Source organism: Notolabrus celidotus, chromosome 2, assembly GCF_009762535.1.
Source record: "Notolabrus celidotus isolate fNotCel1 chromosome 2, fNotCel1.pri, whole genome shotgun sequence".
In the NCBI taxonomy this organism is placed as follows: Eukaryota; Metazoa; Chordata; class Actinopteri; order Labriformes; family Labridae; genus Notolabrus; species Notolabrus celidotus.
Genome location: NC_048273.1, coordinates 3,310,796 through 3,324,308, shown reverse-complemented (window position 1 = coordinate 3,324,308; position 13,513 = coordinate 3,310,796). Strand labels below are relative to the sequence as shown.

The following is a 13,513-nucleotide window of genomic DNA, read 5'->3' as shown; positions in this document are numbered from 1 at the left end:
CAGTAGTATTGATTTCAGTCAAAAGAGCAGACAAAAAATTCCCTATAGGAGCTTTAAGTGTAAGCAGATTATATTAGAAGAAGTGTGCCAAATCTAAGTTCCTAAATATCAGTCTAAGAGCCAGATGTAAAGAACAAACTTACAGAATATGGTTTATTGTCATAAAGAAGAGAACCAGAAGCCCCTCACTGAGAGGTAGAGTCATGTTAAGAAAAGATGAACATATCAAAGAGAGGAAAATCACAGTTCCTTCATTTTTTTATTAACACAGATCATCATGTCCATTAAAAGGACTTTAAAGTAACAAACATTTTCCCTTCTGCATTCAGCTGAACACAAAAGGCTCAATTCTGTACATTCACTTAGGCTCTGTCTTTAAGGAAAACACAGGTTTCCATAAGGCAAAGAACATCTAAAGGAATGATTAAGTACTTTATCCAGCATGAGAATTTCAATCCCAGCTCCCCCTTACAGTACAAAGACGCAAGTTAGTGGCAAAAACTGCTCTGCCGTTTCAATTCAGATTCACAACCTAAAACACAGAACAGGGAAAAGGCAAGGATTAAAGAAAATACTTCACATTATCAGAATGTGTCATTATTTAGAAATGTCCCGTTTCCAGGACAGTCTGCATCGCTGATTAAAGAAATCCAACAAGAAATGTTGTAGTCCAAACACTTGAGAATGAGTTTAAGTTAAACAAAGATGTTAATGTAGATAAATATGTTACATGACAGCCACATTTCTGTGTCAGTGTATCGTTCCTGCTCAACACGAGCGTCTCTCACATCGGTCAGTTTCATGTCCCTCAATTTAACAGCATTCAAACCTCACAACACAAGAAAAATATCAAACTCTCACAGCTGCATGCAACAGATGTGCACCGCTGAAACAACCGTCACACAGGTAGCTTTAATGGCTCAAACACTTGATTTTGTTAATACAGATAGTGAGAATGAGAACTTCAACCTCATCAGGAGAGGTTTGATTCATTCGCTCCAGTTTCTGTACTCTATTGAAATGTTCTTTAAGTCAAAATGTTAAATTAAAAACGTACTACACTGTCAGGATAATGTGAGTAGATGCAGGAAAGTCATATTCACAAGGCAACATCTCAGATTATTAAATGTAGCTGTGCAGTTTTGTGTAAAATCCTCTCCAGAACAAATAAAAGCATGTTTGGAAACTGGATCTTTACAGTAACTGCTCACCAGAAACTGAATGTTCAGGTAATGCATAGCCTCTCTTGCTTCTTGTGCTGACACAAAAACTGGTAAAGAACACCGTAACACTCCCTGTGCTTGTCAAACACTCATGCATGCAGGCAGCACATCGACTCCAATATTCAGAAGGTGCAAAACACCAAATATTAAATTGCTTTCAGGTTCATCCATCACATGACGGAAAGCAGAGCTCACGTTCAGTCCAGACAGACGTACGGCAGAATGTTCAACATGCTCTCGTCTCCATGCGGGTCCACAGAGACGCACTCCGTCCAGTCAAACCAGTTACCCTTTGTGTCATAGCAGCCGTTCACCCCGGACCAGTGCTGTGTGTGTAGTCTCTGCAGGTCCTCCTCGATGACCTCCCTGCTGACCCCCGGTAACTCTCTGGCTGGGAGCTCTAGTGCAAGTGTGTGCGTCTTCTTGACGATTTTACTCTTGTGTTCCTCCTTTTTTAGGAACTCAGTCATGAAAAAGTGTGCACCAGGTGTGTGCGCGCCCGACGACGTCAGCGCTTTGCCTTGCTGGCTAAGGTACGACTGGATGATTTCACTCCTGGACAGCTCCTTCCAGTCCGTCTGCTGGAAGGGACTGGGAAGAACGGGTGGGTTGAGTTTTGTTTTTGACGGCTCAGACCGCTGAGGTTCAGGCGTGTGGCTCGACTGGATCTCCTCTCCCTGGCAGGACTCTTTAAGAAAGGAGGGTTTGATCTGTCCCGTCACAGGGTCGAACGTCAGCCTCCTGTCCTTTAACCTGACGGGTTTAGTGTCGTCCTCTATAGTGTGTCCGTCTAACTTTACAACAGAGTCCTCAAGCCTGTATTTATGTCTTTTCCTCTCCCATGTTTGGACTCTAGCACCGTCGTCCTCCTCACTGAAGGAAGGAGTGTTGTGAAGAGAAATGTAGGGCGCTCTGCTTGTGGAGTCCAAATCTGCAGACCGTGAACCCTGAACGTAACCATGTGGAGACTGAGAGGAGGGCCCTGACACAGAGGGGTCCACAGAACTGGACTTCTGTGTTTGGGATGCAGTTTGTTTAAGGCCAGCTTCTTGCTTTGGAGGTTGAGGACAGCGCAGGGACCCACGCGGGCTTCTGGGCTGCTCCTGTCTGGCTTGCTGCTGCAGAACTGATGCTTTCAGCAGAGAAGAAGTGCTTGGAGGCTTGTTGAATCCCGGGGCACTTGGATGAGGTTTTACAGTATGGACTGGGATTTTACCCAGCCTGTCGTTGTCCAAAGGCTCAGAAACATCTTTCTCTGAAGGCTGATGTGCACGCATGTCTGTAAACATTTCAGAGCTTCCTCCAATCCCATTGTTCAGCAGCTGTTTGGAGTTTTGTACTTTATCACTAAGAGTTGTTTTGGGTACCTTTGCTGGCAGGAGCGGTCCCTCCTTCTGCTCCTTCTTTCGTTTCTTGGTCAGTTTTTCTATCTTCGGCGCTGAGCAGTTGTTGAAGTCGTTTATGTTCTTCAGCTCTTGGCCCGTTTTACCTGAAGGTGTGGTGACAACTGGAGCAGAGACGCACCCATTGGAAGACCACAATGCAACAGTGGCTCCTTTGGACAACACCTCGCCCTTCCCCGGCTCAATAAGCTTCTGCCAGTTTCGCAACAGCTTCTTTGCCCTCTTTGCAAGTTCCTCATTCTTTGTTTTCTTTCGGACGTCGTTGATGAGTTTGCCAAGACGAGTTTCCTTTGAGGAGATAAGATCAAACAGAAGAAGAGTTAAACAGAAGCTAGAGCATGATTAAATCTTGAATTCAAACTCAATACATGTGACTGTAACCTACCTCAAGTGCCTCTTTGGTGATAGGATATCTTTCCAAAAAGGAGATCACCTCCATGACCACCACCATGTTACAAATCTGCTGAAGAAAAGCAAACAGATTGAGCTCATAGTGCCCTATTACCCCTTTAGAACACTACGCTCCAAACATTGTACCTAAAGTCTCTAAAAGTAGTATGGGAGGTAGAACCTTCAGCTATCAGGCACCTCTCCTTTGGAATCATCTACCAGTCAGAGTCCAGGAGGCAGACACCCTCTCTACTTTTAAGAGTAGGCTTCAAACTTTCCTTTTTGATAAAGCTTATAGTTAGAGCTGGATCAGGCTTGGACCAGATCTTAGTTATGCTGCTATAGGCTTGGACTGGCACACTGGGATCCTGTCTTTCCCTCTCTCTCCTCTGTCTGCCTGTCTCTTACTTTAACTCTTCCTGTCCCATTAAAGTTACTAACCATAGACCTTTCTGGAGTCCCTGAGCTCCCTTGTCTCGTAGGTTCCTCTGGATCTCTGCTGATGTGGACGTGCCAGACTCCAGCTGCTACAACTACTACTATCCATCTCTCCACTTTCATCTCTCTCTCTTCACCTCCCTCTATCCCTCTCTCCAACATGGTCTCAGCAGATGTGTGTCTGACATGAGTCTGGTCCTGCTGGAGGTTTCTGCCTGTTAAAGGAAGTTTGTCCTTGCCACTGTAACTTGCTAAATGCTGCAAAGTGCTCTGCTCATGGTGGATTAAGATGAGATCAGACTGAGTCCTGTCTGTAAGAGGGGACAGGATCTTATCCTGTCTTGATGTTGGGTCTTTGTTAATAATAGAACATAGAGTCCCTCAATGTTTGCAAGAAGTGCATTAAGAGAAAAACAAGGCAGTTAAAGGACAAAGTCATTTGAATAGACTCTCAAATGTGCACCTGGATGTGAAGAGGCAATGTTCCCATACTGGTTTCAGGTTCAGTATGAGAAAACTGAGATTACATGCAAATTTCAAATTCACATCCAAGTAAAACAGGTCAGACCTGCATGAAAGATAACGGGCAAGTGAGAAAGATAGTGATGTGGGTCTTTATAGATAATCAATTGTGCAAACTTTTGAACGCAACAACAAACCAGCTCTGAGTTTAATAACACACACGACTTTTTAATTGTTTCTTGGTTTAAAAGGTGCTGTGACACACTATAGCAAACTTATCTGAGTTAAATTCAACTTTAGAGACATTGGTGCTGATATTTGGGATAAGGTGAACTAACTTGACCCCCCTTCTGCAAAACAGCAACAAAAGAAATCCCATTTTTCTGCATCTGCAACTCTAAATTCCCAATGATTGATCAAGCTCAGCAGGCTTCCCATACTAAAGCACTTTGATTGAAAGAGCTCTATCAAAAATGTAGTATTATTATTATTATTATTACATTTGGAATGAGGTGAACTAACTTGACCCCCCTCCTGCAAAAAATCAAACAAAAGAAATACATTTTCCTGCATCTGCACCAATAGATTCCCAATGATAGACCAAGCTCAGCAGGCTTCCCATACTATAGCACTTCGATTGAAAGTGATCTAGAAATTAAATTATAATAATTATTATATTTTGGATGAGGTGAACTAACTTGACCCCCCCTCCTCTATCAAAAAGGCAAAACAAAAGAAAACATATTTTTGTGCATCTACACCTCTGCATTCCTACAGAGATCAAGCTCCACAGGCTTCCCATACTAAAGCACTTTGATTTAAAGTGCTCTATAAATTAAATATAAAATATTATATTTATTATTATATTGGGATGAGGCTTACTAACTTGACCCCCCTCCTTCAACAAAACAACAAAAGGAAACACATTTTTCTCCATCTACACCCCCACATTCCCACAGAGATCAAGCTCAGCAGGCTTCCCATACTAGAGCACTTTGATTGAAAGCACTCTTTAAATAAAATGTAAAATATTATACTTATTATTATTATATTTGGGATGAGATGAACTAACTTGACCCCCCTCCTGCACAACAACAACAAAAGAAAACACAAATTTTATGCATCTGCGCCAATAGATTCCCACAGAGATCAAGCTCAGCAGGCTTCCCATACTAGAGCACTTTGATTGCACGCACTCTATGAAGACAAATCTTCTTCCTATTATTATTATTGTTATTATTATCATTATTATTATTATATTTAGAATGAGGCGACCTAACTTGACTTCCCTCCTGCAAAAAGACAACAAAGGAAAACACATTTATCTCCATCTACACCTCCACATTCCCACAGAGATCAAGCTCTGCAGGCTTCCCATACTAGAGCACTTTGATAGAAAGTGCTCCATCAATTAAATTACTATTATCACTATTATAATAAGAATAATTACTATTGTTGTTATTATTATTATTATTATTATTATTATTATTATTATTATTATTATTATATCTGGGATGAGGTGAACTAACTTGACCCCCCTCCTTTAAACAACAACAAAAGAAAACACATTTTTATGCCTCTCCACCTCTACATTCCCACAGTGATCCAGCTCAGCAGGCTTCCCATACTAGAGCAGTCTAAGTTTCCTGTTCTAAAACGAGTCTAGCTGGATCATGTCCACCCTGGTCCCCAGCAGTCATTAAGCCAGCCTCAGGAATGCCTGGAAACAGCTCTTTTCACTGCCTGGTTATGTTAGCCGGCTAATTAGCAGACAAATAATAACTCAGTGTACACACACAGGCTGCCTCAACTTAGTCTCCCCTTTGTGGACCTCGCAGTCTGCCTCCCCTCGCAGTCTGCCTCCCCTCGCCCTGGTTCTGGTTCTGGACTCACATTGCTCTGGCCGTCGACAGCCTGTAGCAGCCGGTCTCTCATCACCTGCGGGGTGGCCGCCGCCGCTGTCATCGCCCGGTGGAGTCTCGGGTCAGGTCAGGACCAGGACGGATTCAGTCTGCAGACAGACCCCTGAAGAGGAGCTGGTTCAACAAAAGCCGGACCTCACAGGCCCGACAGGATCCCTGCGGATCGAGACAGCATCAGGATCCTGACGCTTTTATTCCACAGGTACATCTGGATCCGTCTCACGGTGCAGGTGACCTGGGCACATTCCTCCCTGAGAATCGGCTACCCCCCTCGGCTGGCAGCCTTCTCCTGGACCCGGTCCCCTCATCAGGCTTTTTGTGAAGCGCTTACGCAGTGCATCATGGGAGGATTCTACGTCACTGGTCACGTTGGAGATGTTGCTGTGAGAGCTGATGGACAATAGTGCTGCAAACCAAACAGGCTGCAGAGGGGGTTTCTTTTGTTATATAGCTTTTCATTTATATCAATTAAAACCTTTTTTATTTATTATTAAATTATATTAAATTAATCATCCACGTTCTTTTTACTGTTCTGACTGAAATATGATGAAAAACATCAAAATCCTTAAAATATATAGAATATTTAATCAGACTGGTTCATTGTCTTGTTAGACATTTCTCCATCGTATTCTGACGCATTAGATTTAAAAAAACATAATGAATGAAAATAAGAAACATGTTATGTTTGTAGCATTTTCAGTTGTTGTATTTCCTGTTTTGCATTTTTTTTGTTCATGTTTGTAGCTTTTTTTTGTTCTTGTGTTTCATGTTCTGTTTTTGTATTTCATGTATATTTTGTATGTTATCTTTGTCTTATGTAGACCCCAGAAAGAGTAGCTGCTAATGTGGATCTGAAGAAAGGAATAAAGGAACACAAACAAATTAAAAATGTAAACAAATAGAATTTGAGAAATATGAACAATGCGTGTGTTTTTAGGATGTTTAAAGCCAAGATAACCCTGACTCTTATGTTTATTTACGTCTCTTAAGAAAATATGATATAATATAATATATGATTATATTATTATAATATTATTTAGCTTATTTCATGTCTTTAAAAGTATCTATTTACCTTTCTTTGTACAGATAGTATTTTTATTTTTATTTAGAATGTTTGGATTTATGTATAGGATTATATATTATTGCCCTTACTGTCTTGTTGTGTCCTTACTGTCTTGTTGTGTCCTTACTGTCTTGTGTCCTTACTGTCTTGTTGTGTCCTTACTGTCTTGTTGTGTCCTTACTGTCTTGTTGTGTCCTTACTGTCTTGTGTCCTTACTGTCTTGTTGTGTCCTTATTGTCTTGTTGTGTCCTTACTGTCTTGTTGAGTCCTTACTGTCTTGTTGTGTCCTTACTGTCTTGTTGTGTCCTTACTGTCTTGTATCCTTACTGTCTTCATGTGTCCTTACTGTCTTGTTGAGTCCTTACTGTCTTCTTGTGTCCTTACTGTCTTCTTGTGCCCTTACTGTCTTCTTGTGTCCTTACTGTCTTGTTGAGTCCTTACTGTCTTGTTGTATCCTTACTGTCTTGTGCCCTTACTGTCTTCTTGTGTCCTTACTGTCTTGTTGAGTCCTTACTGTCTTCTTGTGTCCTTACTGTCTTCTTGTGTCGTTACTGTCTTCTTGTGTCCTTACTGTCTTGTTGTGTCCTTACTGTCTTGTTGTGTCCTTACTGTCTTCTTGTGCCCTTACTGTCTTGTTGTGTCCTTACTGTCTTGTTGTGTCCTTACTGTCTTGTGGTGTCCTTACTGTCTTGTTGTGCCCTTACTGTCTTCTTGTGTCCTTACTGTCTTGTTGTATCCTTACTGTCTTGTTGAGTCCTTACTGTCTTGTTGTATCCTTACTGTCTTGTTGTATCCTTACTGTCTTGTTGTATCCTTACTGTCTTGTTGAGTCCTTACTGTCTTGTTGTGTCCTTACTGTCTTGTTGTATCCTTACTGTCTTGTTGTATCCTTACTGTCTTGTTGTATCCTTACTGTCTTGTTGTATCCTTACTGTCTTGTTGTGTCCTTACTGTCTTGTTGTATCCTTACTGTCTTGTTGTATCCTTACTGTCTTGTTGTATCCTTAATGTCTTGTTGTGTCCTTACTGTCTTGTTGTATCCTTACTGTCTTGTTGTATCCTTACTGTCTTGTTGTATCCTTACTGTCTTGTTGTATCCTTACTGTCTTGTTGTATCCTTACTGTCTTGTTGTGTCCTTACTGTCTTGTTGTATCCTTACTGTCTTGTTGTATCCTTACTGTCTTGTTGTATCCTTACTGTCTTGTTGTATCCTTACTGTCTTGTTGAGTCCTTACTGTCTTGTTGTGTCCTTACTGTCTTGTTGTATCCTTACTGTCTTGTTGTATCCTTACTGTCTTGTTGTATCCTTACTGTCTTGTTGTATCCTTACTGTCTTGTTGTGTCCTTACTGTCTTGTTGTATCCTTACTGTCTTCTTGTGTCCTTACTGTCTTGTTGTGTCCTTACTGTCTTGTTGTGTCCTTACTGTCTTGTTGTGTCCTTACTGTCTTGTTGAGTCCTTACTGTATTGTTGTGTCCTTACTGTCTTGTTGTGTCCTTCCTGTCTTGTTGAGTCCTTACAGTCTTGTTGTGTCCTTACTGTCTTGTGTCCTTACTGTCTTCTTGTGTCCTTACTGTCTTCTTGTGCCCTTACTGTCTTCTTGTGTCCTTACTGTCTTGTTGAGTCCTTACTGTCTTGTTGTATCCTTACTGTCTTGTGCCCTTACTGTCTTCTTGTGTCCTTACTGTCTTGTTGAGTCCTTACTGTCTTCTTGTGCCCTTACTGTCTTCTTGTGTCCTTACTGTCTTCTTGTGTCCTTACTGTCTTCTTGTGTCGTTACTGTCTTCTTGTGTCCTTACTGTCTTGTTGTGTCCTTACTGTCTTGTTGTGTCCTTACTGTCTTCTTGTGCCCTTACTGTCTTGTTGTGTCCTTACTGTCTTGTTGTGTCCTTACTGTCTTGTGGTGTCCTTACTGTCTTGTTGTGCCCTTACTGTCTTGTTGTGTCCTTACTGTCTTGTTGTATCCTTACCGTCTTGTTGAGTCCTTACTGTCTTGTTGTATCCTTACTGTCTTGTTGTATCCTTACTGTCTTGTTGTATCCTTACTGTCTTGTTGAGTCCTTACTGTCTTGTTGTATCCTTACTGTCTTGTTGTATCCTTACTGTCTTGTTGTATCCTTACTGTCTTGTTGTATCCTTACTGTCTTGTTGTATCCTTACTGTCTTGTTGTGTCCTTACTGTCTTGTTTTATCCTTACTGTCTTCTTGTGTCCTTACTGTCTTGTTGTGTCCTTACTGTCTTGTTGTGTCCTTACTGTCTTGTTGTGTCCTTACTGTCTTGTTGAGTCCTTACTGTATTGTTGTGTCCTTACTGTCTTGTTGTGTCCTTCCTGTCTTGTTGTGTCCTTACAGTCTTGTTGTGTCCTTACTGTCTTGTTGTGTCCTTACTGTCTTGTTGAGTCCTTACTGTATTGTTGTGTCCTTACTGTCTTGTTGTGTCCTTCCTGTCTTGTTGAGTCCTTACAGTCTTGTTGTGTCCTTACTGTCTTGTGTCCTTACTGTCTTCTTGTGTCCTTACTGTCTTCTTGTGCCCTTACTGTCTTGTTGAGTCCTTACTGTCTTCTTGTGCCCTTACTGTCTTCTTGTGTCCTTACTGTCTTCTTGTGTCCTTACTGTCTTCTTGTGTCGTTACTGTCTTCTTGTGTCCTTACTGTCTTCTTGTGTCCTTACTGTCTTGTTGTGTCCTTACTGTCTTCTTGTGCCCTTACTGTCTTGTTGTGTCCTTACTGTCTTGTTGTGTCCTTACTGTCTTGTGGTGTCCTTACTGTCTTGTTGTGCCCTTACTGTCTTCTTGTGTCCTTACTGTCTTGTTGTATCCTTACTGTCTTGTTGAGTCCTTACTGTCTTGTTGTATCCTTACTGTCTTGTTGTATCCTTACTGTCTTGTTGTATCCTTACTGTCTTGTTGAGTCCTTACTGTCTTGTTGTATCCTTACTGTCTTGTTGTATCCTTACTGTCTTGTTGTATCCTTACTGTCTTGTTGTATCCTTACTGTCTTGTTGTATCCTTACTGTCTTGTTGTGTCCTTACTGTCTTGTTGTATCCTTACTGTCTTCTTGTGTCCTTACTGTCTTGTTGTGTCCTTACTGTCTTGTTGTGTCCTTACTGTCTTGTTGTGTCCTTACTGTCTTGTTGAGTCCTTACTGTATTGTTGTGTCCTTACTGTCTTGTTGTGTCCTTACTGTATTGTTGTGTCCTTACAGTCTTGTTGTGTCCTTACTGTCTTGTTGTGTCCTTACTGTCTTGTTGAGTCCTTACTGTCTTGTTGAGTCCTTACTGTCTTGTTGTGTCCTTACTGTCTTGTTGTGTCCTTACTGTCTTGTTGTGTCCTTACTGTCTTGTTGTGTCCTTACTGTATTGTTGTTCCCTTACTGTCTTCTTGTTTCCTTACTGTCTTGTTGTGTCCTTACTGTCTTGTTGAGTCCTTACTGTCTTGTATCCTTACTGTCTTCTTGTGCCCTTACTGTCTTCTTGTGTCCTTACTGTCTTGTTGAGTCCTTACTGTCTTGTATCCTTACTGTCTTCTTGTGCCCTTACTGTCTTCTTGTGTCCTTACTGTCTTGTTGAGTCCTTATTGTCTTGTATCCTTACTGTCTTCTTGTGCCCTTACTGTCTTCTTGTGTCCTTACTGTCTTCTTGTGTCCTTACTGTCTTGTTGAGTCCTTACTGTCTTGTTGTGTCCTTACTGTCTTGTTGTGTCATTACTGTCTTCTTGTGTCCTTACTGTCTTGTTGTTAAGTACCAGTGTTCCATTCACCACGCCAAATTCCTTGTGTGTGTGTGCGAGCTCACTTGGCAATAAAGCTTTCTTGAATCTTGATATTTAATATATAATATATACAACATTATATGATGTGGTATGAATGTATCCTTTTCTATTCATTTGACTGTGGAGTTGAAATAAATAAAGGCTGAGAATTGTATCATATGGAGTCCATAATTAAGGACAAACAGGAGCAAAACAGGAGAGAAATCATCTCCGACCCTTCCAGGACTTGTCCCCAACTGGTCTCATGATCTGAATCCTCCCTCTGACACAATGTTCCCAGTCCTCACATAGTGAACTTGCACCTGTTCAGATAATTCACCTCCATGATTTACAGTCTATCTGTCAGTGAGCTCAAACTCAGGATCGCTTTCTGCCTCTTTAGCTTTATTTCACTTATAAAGGCTACATTTAAAAAGGTGTAACGTTGATGTAATGTGATGAAATAAAAAGAATTGAGGTGGAAATCAACTTTTACTGAACTATTAACAGCAATTTCTACTTACTAATGTGTTTATTTAAGGTTACAAATATGGAAAACATAGTTATAGGCCTCATAAGGATGAATAGATGTATTGAAATATGAATAAACAAAAGTTGTTTTTGCATCCATTGCTGAGCCAAGCTGCATAAAACACTGTTTTGATTAAATGTGTTGACGTCTTGTGTGTTAACTGCATTAAAAAAGTCCTGTTGAATGTATTGTTGCACGGTGGTGTAGTGGGTTGCACTGTTGCCTTACAGTAAGGAAGTTCCTGGTTTGAATCCCTGTTCATTCTTTGTGGAGCTGTGGGGCTAGGCACCCCCCTGCGACCCGTTTAAGGGTGGGGTCTCAAAGAAGGGGTCAAGATAATGGATGTATTGTTCATCTTGTAGGTCGTATTGTTAAGAATAAGTATCGTGCTTCATCTCATCCTGATTAATGAGCGACAGACGACACATATTTACAATAAACATGGAAATAAACTCAAAGTGAAGTCACTGGATAAGAAAGTGTGGATCTTTATTGTTAAGAATAAGGACACATTTACAGATAAAGAATATAGTTCATATATATTAACTCACAGCACATGTTCCTCAGAGTAAAGGGACATGGCATTTATATATGACGGACTGCAATAAAAGGTTCTGTATTGATCAAGCAAAGCATGACCGATGAAGAGGAAATGTGAAGATTTAACTTTTTACAGACAGAGAGGAGCAGAGATCAGACATGGACATTAAATCCAGCTGAACTCCTACAGCTGAGCAGATTACAGAGAAACAAGGATGAAGACGAGGGAGGTTTAGAGCAGAGTGGGACCCCTAACACACATTCACAAGGTGAACCCTGGTGTGTCTCTGACAGGTACACTGACATGTTAGATATCTGTGTTCTATGAGTACAAAACACAACACGTGTACTGCAGAGGTAAAGGGACAGCTTCAACATAAAGATTTAAAATGTAACAACTTATTGAGGATCAAATAAAAACAGAAATCCATAAATGTCTGTACAGTGAGAAGCAGAGTGAAGCGTGAGGGTCTCAATGACATCGGAGCATTTTTACAGTTTCGAGGGCCAAGAGGAACTTCAAATGAACGAGAGGTTTGGAGCATCCATGTTGTCAGCATTCTGGAGGAAGTCCGCAGACCCCGGAGTATTAATCATGATCCAAATAATCTGTGAGGATTGAAGACATTCAGTGGATTAGAAAAGCATAAAGTTTACAGCAATTCTTTAAAGAACTTTTTAAATACGAGGGGGACTCTGGGAAGAAGTCACTAAGTCATCCAGAGTGTCAGGAGAAGATATAGAAGGATGGAGCATGTGCATGCAGAACACTAAAATTATAAATTTTTATGTCAATAGATTAAGATTATAACACTAAATTATAATAAAGATAATCTTTATTTATATGGCACTTTTCCAAACAGGGTGCTTTACAAATAAGAAAGAAACTAAAAGACAATAAAAGAGACATGTGAGGAGGACAAATAAAAGGAATTAAAACAATATTGGATGAAAAAAAATCAACTAAATATAAAAGATTAAAACAATCAATAATATGAAATATAAAATTCTAAAATAAAAATTAAAGAATACAATTCTAAAATAAAAGTATAAAATAAAAATTGCAAAAATAAATATTTAATATTTTTAAAATAAAAAATATTTAATAAAAATAAATTTTAGAAAGTATAACATCAAAATAAAATTATTAAAAAAAAAGTATAAAATAAAAATCGAAGAATAAAATTACGAAATGAAACATTATAAAACAAAAGTATAAAATAAAAAGTATTCAATAAAAATATAAAATAAAATGATAAAATCCTGCCACTGACACTGCCTGAAAAAGAATAAAAACCTCTTGATCAAAACACACTCAGGAGACATCTCCTGTAAAAGCACATAAAAAAGGGTCTGATGTCTTTCTTCTTCCTGTCACAGACACATTAAATTATACTATAATATATACTATAATATATACTATAATATATACTATAATGCCATCAATTCTTATGCACTTTAAAATTGATTGACTGACAGTGGGGATATAATTCTAAAACACTCTACCATAAGTAGTTTGTATGTGTCGCTCAGGCTTTAATGTGCCGTCTGGATTTATTAGCAAAACCTTAAAAGGCGAGCTTATCTCTCACTCTACCATGGATGTTTTGACCGAAGGCATTAAAGAGCAGACACAAAGATTAGTCTCTTCAGGATAAGGCAAACTTCACTGTGTTCTTATGAATCACATAAACAGGACCAAACCCATAAAAGCATTAATCTATCCCCTAATACTCTGATTTCCCTTCCCCGTCTGTGGCACTTAATCCTGAGCTTATCGGTTCTCACTG

At 39.9% G+C, this 13,513-nt stretch overlaps 1 protein-coding gene across 2 annotated transcripts; it reads right to left on the bottom strand.

Annotated features, from left to right (window-relative positions):
• Nucleotides 1-240: 240 nt before the first annotated feature.
• Nucleotides 241-6,197, bottom strand: LOC117808180 (mediator of RNA polymerase II transcription subunit 26-like). Of its 2 annotated transcripts, none has more exons than XM_034677745.1 (3): nt 5,810-6,197; nt 3,012-3,089; nt 241-2,914 (listed from the first exon to the last, which is right to left on the bottom strand). In XM_034677745.1, the coding sequence occupies exons 1-3, from the start codon at nt 5,879-5,881 to the stop codon at nt 1,421-1,423; spliced, it is 1,644 nt and encodes a 547-aa protein (XP_034533636.1). In that variant the 5' UTR covers nt 5,882-6,197; the 3' UTR covers nt 241-1,420. The 2 variants fall into 2 exon arrangements, with proteins under 2 accessions (XP_034533636.1, XP_034533642.1); XM_034677751.1 differs by having other exon boundaries at nt 3,012-3,086.
• Between the last annotated feature and the right edge of the window lie 7,316 nt (nt 6,198-13,513).

Bases quoted from the DNA above. Each gene is read 5' to 3' on its own strand.
- LOC117808180 (XM_034677745.1), bottom strand. From the start codon at position 5,881: ATGACAGCGGCGGCGGCCACCCCGCAGGTGATGAGAGACCGGCTGCTA. The intron at 3,090-5,809 runs GTGAGTCCAGAA...GCTTTTCTTCAG, and splicing joins CTGTCGACGGCCAGAGCAAT to CAGATTTGTAACATGGTGGT. The intron at 2,915-3,011 runs GTAGGTTACAGT...ATCTCCTCAAAG, and splicing joins TCACCAAAGAGGCACTTGAG to GAAACTCGTCTTGGCAAACT.